Raw genomic sequence first — 23,207 nt, forward strand, 5'->3', positions numbered from 1 at the left:
ATCAACAGACAGATAAAAATATACATAGCACAAGGTCCTGAACGAAGGAGTTTCTGTCCTTGCGGAGCTTGGAGCCCAGCATGGTAGCATGGGGAAGTCTGGTTCCCAGAAGTAGAAGCTCTCGGGGGGGAAAAATTGGGACCAAAAAGCTGCCCTTTTGGGTTTTTATGGAAGCTTCATTACATAGTCATGATTGACTAAATCATTGGCCAATGGATATTGATTCAATCTCAAGCCCTTCTCTCCTCCCTGGAAATCAAGGGGTGGGACTGAGAGTTCCAACCCTCTAATCGCATGGTTGGGTCTCCTGGCAACCAGCCCCCACCCTTGGGTGGGATCCCAAAGTCACCTCCCCTGAAGAGTTTTAAGTAACTGAGGACAAGAGATTGAATATTACCCCATTATTCTTATTGTCCAGAAGATTTCAAGGGTTTTGGGAGCTGTGAGCCAGGAACCGTGGATGAAGACCAAATATATCTGAAATATATATATTAGGTCATCTGAATGACCAATTACATACATTTCTTACAGATCACAGTATTACATCTATATACACATATATCTATCTAAAACAGTGCATCTGGTTGAACTGTTCAATGAATTTTACAAATCAGAGATAGAAAAAGTATTTGGACACCCTTCTAGTTCAGAATTTAAGTAATTGATTGGGCTTTAATATGTTGTCAGGCAGTCAGATAAATGCAAACTAGATTATAATCACTGTGAAATAGACATACATATAGGCATAGTATATTTGTGAAATAATGTAATTTTAATGAGGGTTTTTTAAGAAGGGCAGCTTTGAGAATACCTACATACCTACATACTCCAGAGAAATCCGGATAGGAGGAGTCATCCAGATATTTTCCTTCCTTTCATCTTTATATCCTTAGGTAATTTAATGCCTTCCCCTCTTCCAAGACTTGGTCTGACTCATTCAGTCTGTTTCTTCTCTCTGTCTCCCTGACATGTCTTCCTCATCTGTCTCCCTGGGGTTGTACAGCCACAGTAGGATAATTTGCCCTGCACACTCCTATCCCGCTTCCCCCTTGCCCATTCCAGCTTTTTGCTTGCCTCTCAGTCTTATTACCATCATTATCATCGCTGTTATATTTTAGAATGGAGGAAATCTTAACTTAATTCATAGGTGCCAAAATATTAATATACTTTATGAAAAATATGTACTACACTGTTTTACAATAATTTTGATGGAAGCCATTTGGATAGACAGCCTGCTTTAATAAAGCAGTCCGTGTGTGTGTGTGTGTGTGTGTGTGTGTGTGTGCGCGCGCGCGCATATATATATATATATATATATACTTTTTTTTTTAACTGTTTATGAATAAGATGTTGGTGCTACCTTGCTTTTGGGGACCTGTCACATTTGTGTAATTAATTTCTCATTATATTAGACTTTCCTTTAGTATTTAACCTAGTGTAAATACTGTAGATTAGTTCAGACTAGCTAGATCAAATTACTCTTATTTGCAATCTAATTTTTTAATCAAGTTGACAATGAATGAGATTAAGATTGGTGAATTTAATCCTAATTTCCAGTGATAAGAAGGTAGTGCTATTCTTTAGAAGTATGGTATATTCATTGATAGGCATTCTACCTTTAGAGCATATTTGTTTTTATAACTTAAGCATTTAAGAAAACAAAACAAAAAACTTCTGGGGCATCCTGTGAGATAGTAAGCCACAGCCTAATTGTATGCAACTTGTAACTGAGACAGCCATTATTCAATATAGCGTCATGAGGTTGTTATGGTTAAATGACATATGTTAAAGCCATTAACCTTACTTAGTAGATGCTCCTTCGTTCTTTCTGTGACTGAAATAACAACTCAAGCCCAAAATAGGGAAGATTTTTATAAAAATTCTTTCTCTAGGAACTTTGTTAAAGTGTAAATAGACAGTGAGGCACCAGTTCCTTAAACAATGTCTAGAGTACTGATAACAAAGGAGCACAAGAGGGAACAGAGTCTTCTTTAAACTTTGAATTTAGCTAGTAATTATGTTCAAATTGGGATGCAGGCCTAGCTTTAGCTTGGCAATTTGGAGAAAGGAGTTGTCAGGATTGTGATGCACTGTACTCTTTTACAAAAAACTTAGACATTCTTTTTGGTTATACAAGCAACATACACTGTTTAAAAGGAGTTAAAATAGGAGACTGCCTTTCTTCTCTTCAAGCCTACTCCCTAGGGCCTACCACCATTAGGTCTGTGTTTAATTACTGTTTTACCTTTAAAAAATATACTTTTTTATTCCCAGATTTATTATCATTTAAACGTCTCTAGCTTTAAACTCTGAAAGATGGGGAAATTAGTATGCTTATACCTTAAGCTTCCAGTCAATCACCCTCTCTCTCTAGGATTTTTTGTTACACGTTTTTAGTTCTAGTGTTTGATTTCAAAGAAATACTAAAAACTTGTTTCTTGATATGTTAGTAGTGTCTCTTATCTTAACTCCCTTTTTTCAACAGTGAGGAATTTAGGGCACTTATCTTTCTTTTCCTGCTCCCTTTTTAATTTTTAATTTATTATTATTATTTTTTGAAGTCTAGTTGATTTATAATATTATGTTCAGGTGTACAGCATAGTGATTCAATATTTTTACAGACTGTACTCCATTATAGGTTATTACAAGATAATGGCTGTAATTCTCTATGCTATACAGTATATCCTGTTGCGTATCTACATAGTAGTTTGTATCTGTTCATACCATACCCCTAATTTGTCCCTTCTCCCTTCTCTTTTCCCTTTGGTAACCACAAGTTTGTTTTCTATATCTGTGAGTTTGCTTCTGTTTTGGATAAACATTTACTCGTATTCTTTTTCAGATTCCACGTGTAAATGATATCACACAGTATATGTCTTTCTCTTTCTGACATTTCAATAAGCATGATATTCTCTAGGTCCATCCATGTTGCTGCAAAGGGCAAAATTTCATCCTTTTTTATGGCTGAGTAATATTCCGTTGCATGTAAAAACACACACACATATATACACACACCACCACCATTGTATATGTATGTATATATACATATATATATATACACACACACACACACCACACACATATTCTTAATCTAGTCATCTGTTGTTGGGCACTTGGGTTGCTCCCAAGTGCAATATCTTGGCTATTGTAAATAGTGCTGCTATGAACATTGGGGTGCATGTATCTTTTTGAATTAGCATTTTTATTTTTTTCCAGATATTTTCCCAGGAGTGGAATTGCTAGATTATATGGTTGTTCTATTTTTTTAAATAAATTTTTATTTATTTATTTATGGCTGTGTTGGGTCTTCGTTGCTGTGCGCGGCTTCTCTAGTTGCAGCGAGTGTGGGCTGCTCTTCGTTGCGGTGCACAGGCTTCTCATTGTGGTGGCTTCTCTTGCTGCAGAGCACAGGCTCTAGCCATGCGGGCTTCAGTAGTTGTGGCACATGGGCTCAGTAGTTGTGGCTCACAGGCTGTAGAGCGCAGGCTTCAGTAGTTGTGGTACACAGGCTTAGTTGCTCCATGGCGTGTGGGATCTTCCTGGACCAGGGCTTGAACCCATGTCTCCTGCATTGGCAGGTGGATTCTTAACCACTGCACCACGAGGGAAGCCCTGGTGTTCTATTTTTCCTTTTTTGAGGACTGCTCCCTTTTTTCAGTCATGTTATGATTTGATTTTTACTGTGTGTATATGTGTGAGTCTTCTTTGCTTTCTTCTTCCATGTTCCAGTGTGATTTATTCCAGAAATGCAAGAAAGGCTTAATATTCAATAAATCAAGCAATATAATCACAAAAAGATAGCAAAGGAAAAAATACATGCATTCATTTCAATAGAGTCGTAAATGTACTTAACAAAAACTAGTGCCCAGTCATTAAAAATATAAATTAAACTTTTCATGAAAATTATAATAGACGAGAAGTTTCTTAATTTGATGAAGATAACTACAGAAAAACTACAGTTATCATATTCAGAATCCACTATCATATTCAGAATCCACTATCATATTCATATCCACTTCTCTGAATTTTTTTTTAGGGTGTTTGGACTTTTTTTACTACTTGAAATTTCCTTTTTGTCATTGTATATTTTATTTAAATTTTTTTTCATTGAAATGTAGTTGATTTACAATATTATATTAGTTTCAGGGGTACAACATAGTGATTCAAAACTTTTATAGTTTATGCTCCATTTAAAGTCATTATAATATATTGGCTGTATTCCCTGTGCTGTGCAGTATATCCTTGTAGCTTATTTTATGCATAGTAGTTTGTACCTCTTAATTCCCTATCCCTATCTTACCCCTCCCATTTCCATCTCTCTACTGGTAACCACTAGTTTGTTCTCTATATCTGTGGGTCTGTTTCTGTTTTGTTGTGTTCATTTTTTGTTTTATTTTTTAGATTCCACAATAAGTGATAACATAGAGTATTTGTCTTTCTCTGTCTACTTATTTCACTGAGCGTAATACCTTCCAGGTCCATCCATGTTGGTGCAAAGGGCAAAATTTCATTCTTTTTTTGTGGCTGAGTAGTACTCCGTTGTATGTATATATACCATATCCGTTCATCTGTTGATGGATACTTAGGTTGCTTCCATATCTTGGCTATTGTAAATAATGCTGCCGTGAACATAGGGTGCGTGTATCTTTTCAAATTAGTGTTTTTGTTTTCTTTGGGTGTGTACCCAGGAGTGGAATTGCTGGATCATATGGTAGTTCTGTTTTTAGTTTTTTGAGGAACCTGCATACTGTTTTACTTAGTGGCTGCACCAATTTACATTCCCACCATTAGTTGGAATTCTTTTACATGTAGTGTAAAAGAATTCCCTTTTCTCCACATTCTCACCAGCATTTGTTACTTGTGATCTTTTTGATAATAGCCATCCTGACAGATTGTGAGGTGATATCTTGTGGTTTTGATTTGCATTTCTCTGATGATTTGCAATGTTGAGCATATTTTCATGTGCCAGTTGGCCATCTGTATGTCTTCTTTGGAAAAATGTCTATTTGGGTCTTCTGCTCAGTTTTTAATTGGGTGGTATTATATTACTTTTTGTGACATTGAGTTGTACAAGCTTATTAACCCCTTACTGATTAACCCCATTTGCAAATATTTTCTCCCATTCAGTAGGTTGTCTTTTCATTTTGTCAGTGGTTTCCTTTGCTGTGCAAAACTCTTTTAAGTTTAATTAGGTCCCATTTGTTTATTTTTGCTTTTGTTTCCTTTGCCTTAGAAGACAGGTCCAAAAAATATTGCTGCGATTTATGTCAAAGAGTGTTCTGCCTGTGTTTTCTTCTAGAAGTTTTATGTTTTCTGGTCTAACATTTGGGTCTTTAATATATTTTGATTTTAATTATTTTTGTATATGGTGTGAGGAAATGTTCTGATTTTATTCTTTTATGTGTAGCTGTCGTGTTCCCAGCACCACTTACTGAAGAGATTGTCTTTTCCCCATTGTATATTCTCGCATCCTTTGTTGATTAATTGACCATAGTTGAGTGGGTTTATTTATGGGCTCCCTGTTCTGTTCCATTGATCTATGTGTCTGTTTTTGTGCCAGTACCATCCTGTTTTGACTACTGTAGCTTTACAGTATAGTCTGAAGTCAGGGAGCATACCTTCAGCTTTGTTCTTCTTTCTCAAGATTGCTTTTTATATAGAGTAATTTTGTCTTTACATAAGGTAGTTATGTTGAGTTGACCTGAAAATTGAAAAGCAAAAATTGGGATTTATTCATTTATTCTATAAATATTGATTCTTTGATATTGAATACCCCAGGGCTCTGAACTCAGTCCTCTTTTCTGTCTACACTGATTCCCAAGGAGATCTCATCTAGTTTTATGGTTTTAAATTGCATCTATATGCTGACTCTCAGTTCACATTTCTAGCCTGACTGTTCCTCCTCAACCTCACATCCGTAGGTCCAACTGTCTACTTGGTATCTCTATTCAGATGTCTAACTGCATCTCAAAGTGAATATATCCAAAAGGAGCTCCTGATATTCATCTGTTTCCTCTTCAAGTCTTTCCATAATGTACTCCAAATCTGTTAGTGGCAGTTTCATTCTTCCAGTTGCACAGGGCACAGACCTCCTAAGTCCTACGTCCACTTCTCTTTAAATTCACACCCTACATCTGGTTCATCAACAAATCCTTTTGACTCTATATTCAAAGTATTTAAAGAATTTGATACTATTCACCACACCTCTTGCTACTGTTCTGGCACAAGCCACCATGGTCTCTTGCCTGGATTATAGCAATGGTCTTCCAATTTGTAATCTATTCTCAGCCAGCAGCCAGAGTGGTCCTGCATAAGTTAGATTCTGTTATTTCTTTGCTTTCCTTTCTGAAGATAGCTTCCCATCTCATTCAGAGTGTAAGTCAAAGTCCTTCTGTCCTATTAGGCTCTCTATGATTTGGAACATAGTTATCTTCCTGTTCTCATTGCTAACTGTTCTCTTCCTTATTCCACTTGCCATATTAGTCTCCTTGCTGTTCTTTAAACATGCCACATACTCCTGCCTTAGGGTCTTTGTGCTTGCTGTTTCCTATTCTGCCTGGGAGGGTCTTCTAGATACTTGAGCAACTCACCCCCTCATGTTACTGAGATCTTGACTCAGTCATTCCTGTCTAAAATTCTCCCTACTACTGTGACATATATAATTGCTCACTTCCTAATTTTTTCTTCTCAGCCCTGATTACTGTCTAATGTACTATATATATATATATATATTTTTTTTTTTTTTTTTTTTTGCGGTATGCGGGCCTCTCACTGTTGTGGCCTCTCCCGTTGCGGAGCACAGGCTCCAGACGCACAGGCTCAGCGGCCATGGCTTACAGGCCCAGCCGCTCCATGGCATGTGGGATCCTCCCGGACTGGGGCACGAACCCGTGTCCCCTGCATCGGCAGGTGGACTCTCAACCACTGCACCACCAGGGAAGCCTGTACAATATATTTTAAATATTTAGTTTTTAAAAAATTTGTCAGGCCAGGTTCATTGAGGAAAACAAATCACTATAGGTACTTAGAGCAAAAGGGAAATTAGTAAGGGGAATTAGATTCTTAAAAGTTTTTGGAAAAGCTGGAGGTATGGAGCCTGAAAGGCTGTTCTAAGCTTTCAGATTAGTCACTGCTGCTGCTGATTGTGGCTGCCTGGTAGTACCAACATAGCAAACTGGCAGGGGAGCATTTGGTGATTACTGTAAAACCTCATGTCTGTTAAAGTCCAGGTGTCTACTGCATTCAGAAGAAAAATGGCCTTGTTTCTGTCTCTCTTCTGCCTTCCAAATATTGTGCAAATGCATTGCATTTGCTGAATGTAAATCACATAAATTCCAGGGGCAAAGATATTTGAAAAGTGGAGTTCTCATACTTTTAGCTTTTGTGATACAGAAGATACAAAGGAGAGCACAGAAGGCGGTGAGAATGAACGATGAGATATATATATCTATATTTATATGGACAAGGTATGAATGCACACATACATATTGTATTCGTCAGGGTTCTCCAGAGAAGCAGAACGAATAGGATATACATGTATACAGAAAGAGAGAGGGCGAGAAAGAGTGGCTTTATTTTAAGGAGTTGGCTTCCGTGATTGTGGGGGCTGGCAAGTCTGAAATTGCAGGGCAGGCTGCAAAGTCCTTGGGTGATGTTCACTCTCCTTGATATCCTATAACTTAAATATTTAAAAGTACTTAAATACTATAGTAAATTATAAATATTATAAATTTATTATAAATTTATATTTTTATAATTTTATAATTATAATTTAATTATTAATTATATATAATATATTATATAATTATATATAATTATAATTATTTTATAATATTATAAATATTATAAATTTATAAACAAATTATAAATACTATAATGTAAAGTCTTATGTTATATGACAGGGAGATGAGAGGGAAGAAAACAGTTATTTGATGCCTACACGCAGAAACATATTCATAACGAATTTAGGAAAAAATACTCATAACTAATCATAATTCTCATTTCGGTAACTGGTCATGTAGTGGTAGCTGGTATTTATAAATGCCTTCTTCCACTACCCATTTTGTATTCCCTTTGCCCTCAGCAAGCACCTCAGATAGCCATAGTTCTTTCTTTACCTGGTGGAGTGACCCAAACTTTTGTTTCTGAAGGGTTTGAGTCAGTAGTAGTCCTGCCTTGGTTGGGCTATTATAGTTTTCCTTTGAATATAATCATAAGGCATGGTAGTCCTAAGCAATGCTCTTAGGGATCTCCGATAACCAGACATTTTCTTTCTTACCACCATTGTGGAATAGTAGTCCAATTTCCCCTTGGTAATTAGAGTCAATTACCTAAGCCAGCACAGTTAAGTTCCTTCTTTGCCTACTGATTCTAAGGCATGGGGAGCTTAAAGTGGGCGGGTGGCAGGCTTAACTTCCAGTTCAGTGGAATCACTGTTGTGTCTCCTGATGGAAGCATTCCTCCCTTTGGAACTAAGACCTCTAGACCAACAAAGCATAAGGTCGTGGGGACAGGAAACAAAAATTTTTGCTAGTAGTGCTGTTGGGAAAGCTGGATAGCTGCATGTAAATCAATGAGGTTAGAACACATTCTCACACCATACACAAAAATAAACTCAAAATAGCTTAAAGACTTCAATGTAAGATGTGACACCATAAAACTCCGGGAAGAGAACATAGGCAAAACATTCTCTGACATAAATTGTATCAATGTTTTCTTAGGTCACTCTCCCAAGACAATAGAAATAAAAGCAAAAATAAACAACCAGGACCTAATCAAACTTGTAAGCTTTTGCACAGCAAAGGAAATCATAACCAAAATGAAAAGACAATATATGGAATGGGAGAAAATATTTGTGAACAATGTGACCAACAAGGGCTTACTTTCCAAAATATACAAACAGCTCATGACAACTCAATAACAAAAAACCAACCAAATCAAAAAATGGACAGAAGACCTAAATAGACATTTCTCCAAAGAAGGCATACAGATGGCCAATAGGCACATGAGAAGATGCTCAACATCGCTAAGTATGAGAAATGCAAATCAAAAATACAATGAGGTACCACTTCACGCTGGTCAGAATGGCCGTTATTTAAAAGTCTACAAATAACAAATGCTGGAGAGTGTGTGGAGAAAAGGGAACCCTCCTGCACAGTTGATGGGAATGTAAATTGATGCAGCCACTATAGAAAACAGTATGGAGGTTCCTTAAAAAACTAAAAATAGAGTTGCTATATGATCCAGCAATCCCATTCCTGGGCACATATCCAGAGAAAACTCTAATTACAATTTACAACAGCCAAGACATGGAAGCAATCTAAATGTCCATTGACAGATGAATGGGTAAAGAAGATATGTTATATATACACAATGGAACACTACTTAGCCATAAAAAAAATGAAATAATGCCATTTGCAGCAACATGGGTGGACCTAGAAATTATCATATTAAGTGAAGTAAGTTAGAAAAAGAAAGACAAATACCTTATGATACCACCTATATGTGGAATCTAAAATATGACACAAATGAACTTATTTATGAAACAGAAACAGACTCACAGATATAGAAAACAAACTTACAGTTACCAAAGGGAAAAGGGGGTGGGAGAGGGATAAATTAGGAGTTTGGAGTTAGCAGATACAAACTACTATATATAACATAGATAAATAACAAGGTCCTACTGTATAGCACAGGGAACTATATTCAATATCCTGTAATAAACCATAAGGGAAAAGATATGTATATGTATAACTGAATCATTTTGCTGTACACCAGAAACTAACACAACATTGTAAATCAACTATACTTCAATAAAAATAAATAAACAAAAAGTTTTGCTTGTGGGTCAATAAATAGTCAGTGGTGCCACTTCCATTTCCTTCCTCTGAGTCCTAACCTGTGCATCTTGGCTATGCAAGAAACAGCACCATATATCGGACATTCGGAGCATATACAGCCTTTTGGAGATCCTCGCCCAAGGTGTTGCCATCTGGCTGGTCCTCTCACTGAGTCCTCAAAAGGCCATTCCACTGTTCTATCAAGCCAGCTGTTTCAGGATGATATGGTAGGACTAGTGAATTCACTAGCCCATTGCCACAGTTTTTTGTTTGTTTTTTTTTTTTGCTGTGAAATGAGTTCCTTGATCAGCAGCAGTGCTTTGTAGAACAATAGGAGGGGTAGAGAAGGCATTCTGTAAGTCCACGGATAGTAGTTTTGGCAGAAGCATTTTGTGCAGCGAAGGCAAATCTGTATACAGACTAAGTATCTGTTTCAGTAAGAATAAAGTACTACCTCTTCCATGATAGAAGCAGTCCAGTGTAATCAACCTGTCACCGGGTAGCTGGCTGATCACCTCAGGTAATAGTGTCATACTGGGGACTCAGTGTTGGTCTCTGCTGCTGGTAGATTTGGCACTCAGCAGTGGCAGTAGCCAGGTTGGTCTTGGTGAGTGGAGGTCCATGTTGCTAAACCCATGCATAACCTGCATCCCTACCATGGTGGCTACTTTGTTCATGAGCCCATTGGACAGTGACAGGATTGGCTGGGGAAAGAGGCTGACTCGTATCCGCAGGATGGGTCATCCTGTATTGATATTTCAGTGCAGCCTTTTACACTTGCAAAGACAAGAAAATGATTTGGAACTCCAGGAAATGACTAGAAGTGTACCTATTTCTTGGTTTTAATTTTGTTAGCTGTTTTAAGGAAGAATTATTAGAGTGATTATTAGAGACTTCTGAATATATATAATTACTATAGGAGTTCATCTTGGAGGCTTTGTTAGTTAAAAAGCTCAAAAGAAAAGTGATGAAGACCTACTTCTAAGACTTTTCAAAATAAAAAGAAGTATAAAAGTAATACATGTTCATTGTAAAAATGAAAAATTCAGAAACAAAAAGAGTATTTTATATATTATGTTCTATCATTTTGTTTTTTCCACCTAATGTGTTGTGGTCTTCTTTCTAGTTTAGTATATACAGATACTAAGTCATTTTAAAAAATTGCAGCATGCTCTTCAATTGTATGTATGTAGTATAATTTAAGCAAGCTCCTAATGATTGACATTAAGGCTGGTTCCAGTTTTCCTCACCTATTACTTCATTGGATATGTTTATTTATGTCTTTGTGCGTTTGTATAATATATTTGTGGAATAATTCCTAGCCTTGCAGTTGCTGGATTAAAGCATGTATATTTTAAATTGTCCTCTCCCCAATTGTTCTGATTTATATTCTTATCACAGAAGTGCATGAGAACATCTATTTTCCTATGTTCTCACCAACATTGGATGGTAGCGCACTTTTTAGTTTTTGCCAATGTAATAATGAAAAAAAATCTAATTTTATTTCCTTAGTTATAAGTAGGTTCAATCATCTTTTCACATTTTGAACAGTCTCATATCTTTAACCTTGCTCTTGCTTGTCCTCTTCACTTGGAATATTTTCTTTCATTTTTGCTGAACTTTTACCATTCTTCAAGGTGCATGGCAAAATCTGTTTTTTTTTTTTTCCATTATTGGATTTCCCAATAACCTCAGCCTAAAATGATTTCTCTCTCCTTATATACTTAATGCTTTATTTCCCACTTATCACAGTTTTATACCAGAACTAATACATATGATTTTCTTCTTCTAGGATTTACAGGATGACTAAATATTAATGGAAAGAGAAGTGTAAACCTATCTTCTTTCACTATGGAGGCTGGTTTGGCAGATGGAGAACCTGACCGAACTTTGGTGAGTGGTTCAAATACAGCATAATAAGGTACTATCATCTACAGCTGGAAAGTGTTTGATGTAAGCCATCATTTTATTTTAAAAATGTATTTAAAACAAACTTTAAAAAAAGTATTTTAAAATAGTACTTTAATTCCTCTGTTGATATGAAAATTACAGATAGTTTAAAGCTTGTTAAGGCATAACCCAGTTTTCTGCTATTTCTGCCTTATCTCCTACCTCTTTTCCCTTGCTTTCTCAGCCATATAGTGTAAGACATACTGATGTAATAGTTTGTGTTTGTTTTCCTCAAGAAACTTTTTGCCTTACTGAAATCAAGAGGTTGTTAACAGTTAAGGAAATTAACTGCCTGTAAATCTCACATCATGTGCAGCTGTAGATAGAATGAAACAGTTAAAATAATTCAGAATTAAGAGCAGTTGCCACATATATTCTTTATATAAAAGTATAAAGATTTAATAAATATTGCTGCCTTGTGTTGTGATTGAATTGTATTCTGAAATTAAAACAAATGGGTAGGGGTGCTGGTAGTGTACCTTATCCAATAAGTTTAAAAAAAAAATAAAAATTCACCAGTAGGATGTGGATTAAATGATGATTTGTCACTGTACGAAAACATTTTGCTCTAGGATCATTTCATTTTCAATTCTCCTTTTTTAAAGATTCCATTAAATATTGATTTATAGATTGTTAGGGATGTTTGTATTACCTAAAGTAAAGGTGCCAGTGGGTAAAATGTAGCCAGGTGATAGCTCTATGATTTGTTAGATGGTAGATTATGTGACAAATTTACATTATTGGAATAATGCAGAGGCCAACTTTTCTGTCTTTCATACTACTATGAAGTTGAGAGTCACTACTAAATTGAGGTGTTTGTGCATTTTAATTTAGTGAATGTCCTTTGTTCAGGCTCAAATGTAGGATCAGTCTAATGATTGATAGCAAAATGCAGTTTTGTTTACTTGTGTTAACTTGGTCCCAACCTTTTTTGAATTTCTGGTTCAAACTTGTTTCTTTAATGGTCAAAGAAAAGTTAAACTTTAAAATGATAACTTGTTAATAGAGAATAAAATGGACATGGACGTAAATTGGTTTATGAAGAAGGTTATTGTAACGGCGATTTTAAATGGAAAACAGATGGTAGGTTATTTTGTTTTCACTATATCTTCAGAAAAAAAAGTTCAGATTAAGCCTTGTCTTGGAACATGATATTTACTTTACCATAAATATTTTCTTATTTAATGCTAATGGACTTTCTTAAGTTTTTTTTAGCTAAAATATTTAAAATCTTTTGGTGGTAGTAAAAATACCAGTAATAACAACTGCTGTTTTCTAAGTGTATACTTTTTCAGACTGTGCTCACAACAGCCATTAAAGGTAGATGTTTGTTTATCCTCACTTTTAAAGATAGGGAAATAGGCTCAGGGAGGTTAATTGTCTTCTCTAAAAGTTCACAGTGTAAGTGATGGAACTGAGGTCTGTCTGTCTGTCTCTGAATACTTTCCTTTGCTACTAAGATGTTGACTATGTATCTGTCTTTCTGAATAGAATTGCTTAAAATTTATTGTTACCTTTTAGAGTAAATATCTAAGTAGATAGTATTAAATTCTATATCAGAATATCTATATTGATAAAGTTTTAATCATTTTTTATTCTAAATTCTGTTGATATTGAGAGGTTAGAGCAAGTTATTTAAAAAGCAGTGAGACCATAGCACAGGGAGATCAGCTGGGTGCTTTGTGACCACCTAGAGGGGTGAGATAGGGAGGGTGGGAGGGAGACATAAGAGGGAGGGGATATGGGGATATATGTATATGTATAACTGATTCACTTTGTTATAAAGCAGAAACTAACACACCATTGTAAAGCAATTATACACCAATAAAGATGTTGAAAAAAAACAAAGCAGCGAGAGCAGTTTTCTTCTTGTTGTTCATTAAGCTTCTTCCATGAAATATTGTAGCTCATTTTAGAGACAATAATACCAAAAATTGAACTACTGAAATATTCTGTATTTGAAACTAATCTTAAGGTCCACCTTTGAGTTATCTATTTATAAAATATCACCTTTGAACTGCATGGCCTAAGCTAGTTACTGTTTAGATCTAGGAGAGGTGGATAAGAACATGGGCTCCGTAGACATTTGGCTGTGTGTTAAAATCTGAGCTCCGTCACTTAGTCGTATGACCTGCATAATTAATTAAATTCTGAGGGTTTCCAGTTTTCCTCATCTATTAAATAAAGATAATAGTAATATCTACCTCCCATAGTTGTTGAGTTTTATTTGAGATAATATGTCTATAAAATGCCTATTACCATCTGTGCACATTATAAATATCCAATAAATAAAAGCCACTATTGTTGTTAATATAATTATTAATATTCAGCCCTCTCTCCAAAAAGAAAGTTAAGAGGCAGGAGAAGCAATAAAACACATTAAAAAAAGCCCGACACTGTTGGGTAATTTTGGCTTTACACTTTCTCTGAATATCATTTTTGCTACCTAAGATATTGAGGCAGATATTCTACTTCAATAAAAAATATATAAGCAAGAATACTCATCCTTCCTACTTGAGAGGGACAATATGATCTAGTGAAACCAGAAAGTTCTTTGAAAATATAAAGCAGTATGTCAGTATGAGGTAGCAGTGTTGTAAAAAATCTGATTGCATGCACTAGTTTTTAGAATATTATTAGTAAGCTTTTTTTGAATGCAGTCTTTGTGCAGAGTACTATGCCCAGTGAAGGGGATGCTAAGAGATATACAATGTGGTCTGTCTGAATTATGTTTATTTTTGAGAAGACTAGATAGAGGGATGGATAGATAAGGCAATAATAGCATTTACTAAGTGTTAAATGAGGAACATAAGCAAGGCATAGTTATACAAGTTGTGACAATTGGGCGGTTGTTATACACTGGGGTAGTTAGAGAAGCTTTCTTAAGAGAACACAAACTCTGAATAGCATAGGTAATAGGGATCATAAGATTGAGAATGAGCAAGGAGAGCATTCTAAGAAGGGAGGATGGCAAGAGGCAAGGCTAAACAGGAAATTAATTGTTCAGGGTTTATTCAGGGGAAAATGAGTAGAAAAATTGATGAAGGTAGATCGGAAGGGAATGTTGTTTACAAGAATAATGATCAACATGGCAGATAGAGACCAAACTTAGGGAAGGCTTTGAGTGCCAGACCAGGGATTTTGAAGTTGATTCTGTAGACAGTGGTATGTCATTGAATATTTTCATAAAAGTGGACAAGATGAATCTGGAAGCAGGATATAAGGTGATTTAGAGGAGTGAGAGAGAAAGATATTAATTAAGAAACTACTATCGTAGTCTTGGTGTGAGGTAGTGGAAGCTTGGACTCAATTGACTTTAGTGTCCATTTATTCAGTTTTCTTCTTTTATATGAGATTATGTTTTCTATTTTTAAAAAAATTCATTTGCTCATTTATTATTCCAGTTGTGTTTAGTTCTATTTTTGTGGTAGTATTGTTTGTCTTAGGTAGTAAATACTGAAAAATATGAATTGCATTTTTATACTGTACTTATATACTTGAGAACACAAGTGTACATTTAATATGTGTCTTAAAAAACTATGTAAAAGTCCAGAACTCATATCACTTTGGAAATTAACCACTAAGAAATCCTTTAAGTGTAGGGGTCAAATTTTTATTGATAGATTGAGGTAAACTAAATAAGTGAAATATACCTTTAGATTAAAAAAAAATTTGAATATGTTCCTTACCTTAAGGAAAGTCATATCTTTTGAATATCTTATAAATTAGTTACCAGAGGAAACTACTTTATAAGGTCTATTAGAGGTCAAAATCTTTTGTTGTATTAAAAATTGATTATATAACTGACGTTTTAGAAGAGAATAAAAATTTTAAAAATATGTGTAAATCTTTATAGTATTATAAGGGACTCTTAACTGAGGAACTCTTGCTTAAGATTATAATTTAAATTGGGTACTTTGAATCAGATGCTTTCTGAAATGGAAGGAACTGCAAAGGTGATTTAGTTCAGTAATTCTCAGAATGTAGTAAATGAGTATCTTCTTGATGGGCCTAGAGATGACCCGACTTCCTGAAACTTTGATTTCTACTTACTTACTAGGTGAATTTTTCATGATTACTGTGATTTAGTGCTCGTCAAGTAAAATTGGTATGTTATTAGAGTTTACTGAGAGCTTTAAATCATATTCTAAGGAGTATACTACTATATATACTCTAAGGAGTATATATAGTATGCTACTATATATAGCATTTGACAACATCATACAGCTTGTGTATATAGGCATGTAAATGAATGGAATTGCCTAATTTTTGGTAACATCAAGTATTATTTTTTCAGCGGGTCACAGATTTTAAATGTTGCTATTTTTATTCTCTTGTTTAAATATAGTTGACCCTTGAATGATTAGTGGGAGTGGGGTAGGATAGTCTCTGACCCTCGATGCGGAGCCGTGGTTCCTTGGTATCCTCAATTCAACCAGCCACTGATCTGTATGTAGCACTGTAGTATTTACTATTGAAAAAAATCCGCCTATAAGTGGACCTGTGCAGTTCAGACCCTCATTGTTCAAGGGTTAACTGTACTATTAGTTTAGCTTCATCATTATCATTATTAACTTAGTATATTATATGTTTTTAGTGATAGCATATTTATAAGGACAGTATTTTTGGTGTACAGTTTCTCAATAACTGACCTTTAAGACATTTATGCATTCAAGTTCAATGATAAATTATCTATATGCCAATTACTAATCCTATTAAAGTATTCTTGTGCAATGGCACTTGGTTGTTCTTATTAGATACCCCTTCCCCACCCTAAAGTGGGAATGGATGGAGAAGGGCTGTGAAGTTTCTTATCTCATCTATTACAAATGGGTCAACAAATTCGGTACATATGGTTATCTAACATTTGAATATCCTTTGAGACCTGCCTGCTAAGTGTTTGGCTAATGCTGTATACTTCAGGATTGCCTAGTAGAGACCTTTTCATCTTTAACAAAGATTTTGCTACCAGCAGAGCCTTTTGCAAACCTCTGAGTCCTGTGGCTACTTTTTCCGTTAGTCTTTGTGGGAAACTTAGAGATCATTTAGTCTAACAATCTGCCTAATGTAAGGATTCTACCTACAGTATCCCCTGACAGCAGGTCATCCAGCCTCAGCATGAACACATGTAGTTTATAGGTAACTCAGTTTCTCAAAAGGCAGCTCAAGTCATTATACTTGAACTAAGATAGACTTTTCTATTAAATTTTACCATTGGTCATTATGCTAGTTTCCTTGTTGCTACAAGTTACCACAAATTTAGTGGCTTAAAACAACAGAAATTTATTATTTTAGAGTTCTGGATATCAGAAGTCTAAAAGCAAGGTGTTATGTTCATTCTAGAGGCTCTTATGGGAGAATTCATTCCTTTTTATCAGTGTCTAGAGGTTGCAATCTTTCATTGGCTCATGGTTACTTCCTCCTATTACTTCAACCTCTGGCTTTTGTTGTCACATCTACTGCTCACTCATCTTCTTGTTTCCTTCTTTTTTTTTTTTGTGGTACGCAGACCTCTCACTGTTGTGGCCTCTCCCGTTGCGGAGCACAGGCTCCAGACGCGCAGGCTCAGTGGCCATGGCTCACGGGCCCAACCGTTCCGTGGCATGTGGGATCTTCCCGGACCGGGGCACGAACCCGTGTCCCCTGCATCGGCAGGCGGACTCTCAACCACTGCGCCACCAGGGAAGCCCCTTGTTTCCTTCTTATAAGGACCCTTGTGATTACTTTGGGCCCACTCAGATAATCCGGAATAACTGCCCTGTCTCAAGATTTTTAACTTAATCACATCTGCAGAGTCCCTTGTATCAAGTAAGGTAATATTCACAGGTTCCAGGGATTGGGATGTGGACATCTTTGGGAGGCCATTATTCTGCCTACCACAGTCATTGTACTAACCTCTGGTGCATCCCAGTCTAGAGAAGTGGGTCCTATTGCCAAATAATCCAAAATTGGGTAGTCTTCTGGGGCAACTCACCTGGGGAGTTGCCAGTTAGATTAAGGCCCTAAATTAAGTAAATTCTTAGGTTGCAGAGATCTTCTTATGTAAAATAATAAAATAACTAGAAATTTTAGTTACCAATTCATTACCTACATACTTATTGTCTTTTATATTAAAATAACTTCATCTTCCTAATAGCTGCTTTCTAACTGTAGCAGTTTACATTAATTACACATTCAAGAATATTAATAGGTATCTTTATTGAAGTCTTTATTATGTAAAATTTCAAATATATTTTTATAAATAAGATGAACTCGTATAATGAATTCTCATGTACCCATCACCCATCTTCAGCATTATCAACTCGGGTCAATCTTGTTTCATGTATACTCCTGCCTTCCCACCCCATACTTTTTTGAGAAAATCCCATATACATCATTTTCTTCATAAGTATTTCAGTATATATCTCTAAAATATAAAGACTTTTCATTAAAACTTTAACCACAAATTTCATTATTACTCTAAAAATGAGGAATTCGTTAATATAGTCAACTAGTCATTGCTTAAACGCCCCTAATTGTCTTGTAAATTTCTTTTTATTGTCTTTGTGTTGGACTTGGTTCCTAAGCCACTTAAGTCTTTTTTAATCTTTTAAGTCTCTCCTGTATCTGTTTTTGATTTTTCCTTTTCAATTTTTAATTTTCCTTTTTCAGTTTATTGAGAAAATAAGGTAGTTTGTCCTATAGTGTTTCCCACAGTCTGGATTTGCCCCCATGGTGATTGTTTAATGTATTCTTTAGTTACTTATATTTCTTGCAAATTGGTCAGTAGACAGTTCTAATCTGAGACTTGCTCAGATTCAGGTTCAATTTTTCATGACAAGAATACTTCATTGATGGTGTTCTGTATTACCATCAGGAGGCACATAATGTCTGATTGTCTCTCTTTATTGTGATAATAGCGGCCATTGATGATCGTTGCTTAGATCTGTTAATTCAGTAGGAGTATAAATTAACAGCAGTACTTAAATATTTGTAATGTTTGAACTTCCCAAGTGGGAAAATATCACTCAGTATTTCCTATTGTTTGAGCACTTAGATTCTTATTGTATCTTTTTTTTTTGTACCTGTTAAAAGTTGTTCTTAATTCTATTAGAGGCTTGAATAATATAACGTAAATATTTTGAAGGTATATAATGGGACTCTTCAATAAGTTTGGGGAGCTAAATTAGAGAAAGGGTTAGCTTTGAAATAGTAAAAGAAATAGCCAGTGGTCTACATAGTATATCAGTAGAATTCCAAGCCAGAAATCTTTTGTATTCCATTATGCTTGGAGATTTTCGGAATGTGTTTCCAGGACTATGGAACTCAAGATCTTTTCAGAGAATCTGTGAGGTCAAAATTATTTTCGTAGTAATACCGTGGTATTTGATGTTATTTGCTTTGTTTCTCATTCTCTAGTGAACGTACAGTGCACTTTTCCCAAGACTGTATGAGGTGTGATTATGCCATTGCTCTGCTGGCTAATGGAGTGTATGCTTGTATATTCTTGTGTTTTCAAATTTTCTTAGTTTAATTTTTTCCTAAGCAGTGTTTTTTTTTTTTAATTTAAATAAGCTTCATTTTTTGGAAGAGTTTTACAGAAATATTGTGAACAATTTTTAGGTTTACAGAAAAAATCTGAACATAGTACAGAGTTCTGTGTAGCTTGTACCCACTTTCCCCTATTATTAACATATTAATATGGTACATTTGATAGAATTAATGAATCCATATTGATACATTATTAACTGAAGTCCATACTTTGTGTCAGATTTCCTTAGTTTTTACCTAATGTGCTTTTTCTATTCCAGAATCCCATCAGGGTAGCACTTTACATTTAGTCATCACATCTCTTTAAGGCCCTCTTGGCAATTATAATTTCTTTTCTTTTTTTTTTTTTTAAATGATAAAATTCAACATTTATTCACAACAGAAATTCTCGGAAAAATAGGAATAGAGGTGAACTTCCTCACATGATAAAATAATCTACAAAAAACCTACTATTAATGTTACTTTATTTTTTTAATTAATTTTTATTGGAGTATAGTTGCTTTACTATGTTGTGTGAGTTTCTACTGTACAGCAAAATGAATCAGCTATACATATACATACATCCCCTCTTTTTTGGATTTTCTTCCAATTTAGGTCACCACAGTGCATTAAGTAGAGTTCCCTGTGCTATACAATATGTTCTCATTAGTTGTCTATTTTATACATAGTATCAGTAGTGTATATGTGTCAATCCCAATCTCCCAATTCCTCCCACCACCCCCTTCCCCCTTGGTATCCATATATTTGTTCTCTACATCTGTGTCTCTATTTTTGCTTTGCAAATAAGATCATCTATACCGTTTTTCTAGATTCCACATATATGCACTAATATACGATATATTTTTTTCTCTTTCTGACTTACTTCACTCTGTATGACACTCTTTAGGTCCATCTGCATCTCTACAAATGACCCAATTTCGTTCCTTTTTATGGCTGAGTAATATTCCATTGTATATATGTACCACATCTTCTTTATCCATTTCTCTGTTGATGGACATTTAGGTTGCTTCCATGTGCTGGCTATTGTAAATAGTGCTGCTATGAACATTGGGGTGCATGTGTCTTTTTGAATTATGGTTATCTCTGGGTATATGCCCAGTAGTGGGATTGCTGGGTCATGTGGTAGTTCTATTTTTAGTTTTTTCAGGAACCTCCATACTGTTTTCCATAGTGACTGTATCAATTTACATTCCCACCAACAGTGCATGAGGGTTCCCTTTTCTCCACACCCTCTCCAGCATTTGTTGTTTGTAGATTTTCTGATGATGCCCATTCTAACTGGTGTGAGGTGATACCTCATTGTAGTTTTGATTTGAATTTCTCTAATAATTAGTGAGCATCTTTTTATGTGTTTGTTGGCCATCTGTATGTCTTCTTTGGAGAAATGTCTATTTAGGTCTTCTGCCCATTTTTTGATATTGAGCTGCATGAGCTGCTTTTATATTTTGGAGATTAATCCTTTGTCAGTTGCTTTGTTGCGAATATTATCTCCCACTCTGAGGGTTGTCTTTGCGTCATGGTTTCCTTTGCTGTGCAAAAGCTTCTGTGGTTCATTAGGTCCCATTTGTTTATGTTTGTTTTCATTACTCTAGTAGGTGGGTCAAAAAAGAGCTTGCTGCGATTTATGTCGAAGAATGTTTTGCCTATGTTTTTCCTCTAAGAGTTTTAGGGCAGTTATAATTTCTTAAGACTTTCCTTGGTTTTGATGACCTTGACAGTTTTGAGGAGTTCTGGTCGGATATTTTGCAGTGTCCCTCAAATGGAATTTGTCTGTTGTTCTTCTCATAATTAGACTGGGTTTTGGGGAGGAGACCACAAAGGTAAAATGCCATCATCACATCATTATGGAGAAGTATACACTATCAACATGACTTATCACTTTTGATGTTGGCTGTGATCACCTGGCAAAGATAGTGAATTTCTCTCTTTTAATTTAGAATTCAGCAAGTATCAATAAGTATAATCCACATAAACAACAACTCTTTGGAGTCTTCGCTAATTTCTAGGAGTGGAAAGGGGTCTGGAGACCCAAAAGTTTGAGAATTGCTCATTTAAACATTCAGTAACTAACACTTTAAAGACAAATAATTGGCAGCTATGTGATGTGAAAAGAGGGACCCAGTAGTTGATTGGATGTGTTGGAGATGCAGGGGGAGGTGAAGGTGGAAAGAAGAATTATGATAGAGCCTTTAGGAATGAGGGAGTGATGATCGAGATAAAATTTGCCTATTTCATAATTGTACCTAGCATTCAGACATGATCTATATCAAGAAGTTTTTTTGTTTGTTTTTGTTTCTTTTTTCATTTTTATATTTAAAAAATATTGGTTGAATGCTTATGTAGTTTGTTTTATTAGATTTATTATTTTATCTGATTCATATCATCTGCAAATAATAGTCATTTTTTTTCTTTTCAGTCCTTATACAGCTGAGCCTGTGGTTTTGTGTAGGTATGTTAGGGGTGAGAGGTGGAGGAGTCTTTAAAGCCTTTTATATTTTTCTAGAAATTTATCCATTTTGTGGAGGTTTCAAAATTATTTAAGATTTAATATTTTTTATTTAAAAAATTCTCTGGGTCTCCTATTTTGTGAATATAATAGCACTTTTCCTTCTTTAATCTCTCTTAACTTCTATATTTTCCATCTTTTCCTTTCTTTGTGCCTTTTTGTTGAATTCCTTTACCAGTCTTCTGACTCACTAATTTATTATTGTATCATATTTGTTTTGCTGTTCAAATCTGCTGTATACTTTATTTCACCGTAATATTTTTATACCCAGTATTACTAGCTGTTTTTTTGTGATTGCTTGATCATGCTTCATATTTTTACAATATCCTCCAGTATCATTCGGAACATATTTATTGTGGTTATTTTAAGTTTTTGATGGCTTTTGTTTACTAATTTTCTTTCCTTCTACTGAGATTGTTCAGTTTTCCTTCTTAGCACTTGGGCTTCTTAGGATATTAATTTTTTTTGTTTGTGAGCTTGTACTTTCTTGGAAATAATATTCTCCTAGGAATATCTGATACTGTCCTAGATAGAAAGGTAAGAACCCAGGGACTTTTTGGTCTGTCTGGGGAATACATGTCTTAGGGTGAAGAATCTCTTGTTAAAATCATTGTTTCATTATTCCTCATTTGCTCCTTCCACTCATATATTCTGTTTCTTAGGGAATTTTTCTGTATTTCTGCTTTGGGCATAATTCTTTTCGACAAGCTGCCTCCCTAGTTGTAATCAGTTAGCTCATTTGGGGGAAAGAACAGTGGGAGGTAGTAGTCAGGGTCTTTGCCTGCACTTGTTGTGTGCATACTGCAACTGATTTAAAAACAATTTAGAAACAAAAGTGATTAAAACTTTGTTTAATGCCTCTGGTTGGTATTAAATCGTGTTCTGCCGTGGTAGTAAGGACAGAGTGGAGAGTGATCTCTTCAGTATTATAGAGAGAAAAAGGCCCAGAAAGATGGCTCCCAGGTCTTCCTCCTACTCTGGCCCCCTGGCCTTTCCTCCATCTGTGGTACTGTACTCTCTGTCTGCTTGAAGCTTGCTCCCCATCCATCCATCTCTAGTGATGGGTTCAGGGAGGATGTTAGTTACTTCACTGGTAAGTAACTCAGTTACCATTTGTAAAAAGAGTTGGTTACTTTCTTTTTGGCTTTGTGTTCCCTGTGTGAAGGTTGGCTTACGTGGTGGCTGAAAGGGGACCAAAAACATCAAAAGAACAGCAGCTCTGTTGGACAGTTCATCTATATTAAGATCTTTGTCAGCTGTGACATGCCCACAGTTTAAAAATCAGAAGTCTGTTAAGGTGGCTCACTCCCAAGTAAATAGATTATGTCATTTACCCAATAGAAAGTTATTTGTTTTGCTAAATTAGACTTAAGGTGGAAACT

The 23,207-nt window shown here is 35.4% G+C and overlaps 1 protein-coding gene across 5 annotated transcripts in view; it reads left to right on the forward strand.

Moving 5' to 3' along the window:
- Positions 1-23,207, forward strand: part of OSBPL8 (oxysterol binding protein like 8) — a 192,977-nt gene that overhangs the window by 48,578 nt on the left and 121,192 nt on the right. For all 5 annotated transcript variants that reach the window (XM_060165249.1, XM_060165248.1, XM_060165251.1 and 2 more), the window contains one exon: positions 11,632-11,732. Coding sequence is in view for 2 of the 5 variants with exons in the window: in XM_060165248.1 (XP_060021231.1) it covers positions 11,691-11,732 (42 nt within the window). In the remaining 3 variants the exon portion in view is untranslated. The remainder of the gene's footprint in view (positions 1-11,631; positions 11,733-23,207) is intronic.

This window comes from Lagenorhynchus albirostris, chromosome 11, assembly GCF_949774975.1.
Source record: "Lagenorhynchus albirostris chromosome 11, mLagAlb1.1, whole genome shotgun sequence".
Taxonomy (NCBI): domain Eukaryota; kingdom Metazoa; phylum Chordata; class Mammalia; order Artiodactyla; family Delphinidae; genus Lagenorhynchus; species Lagenorhynchus albirostris.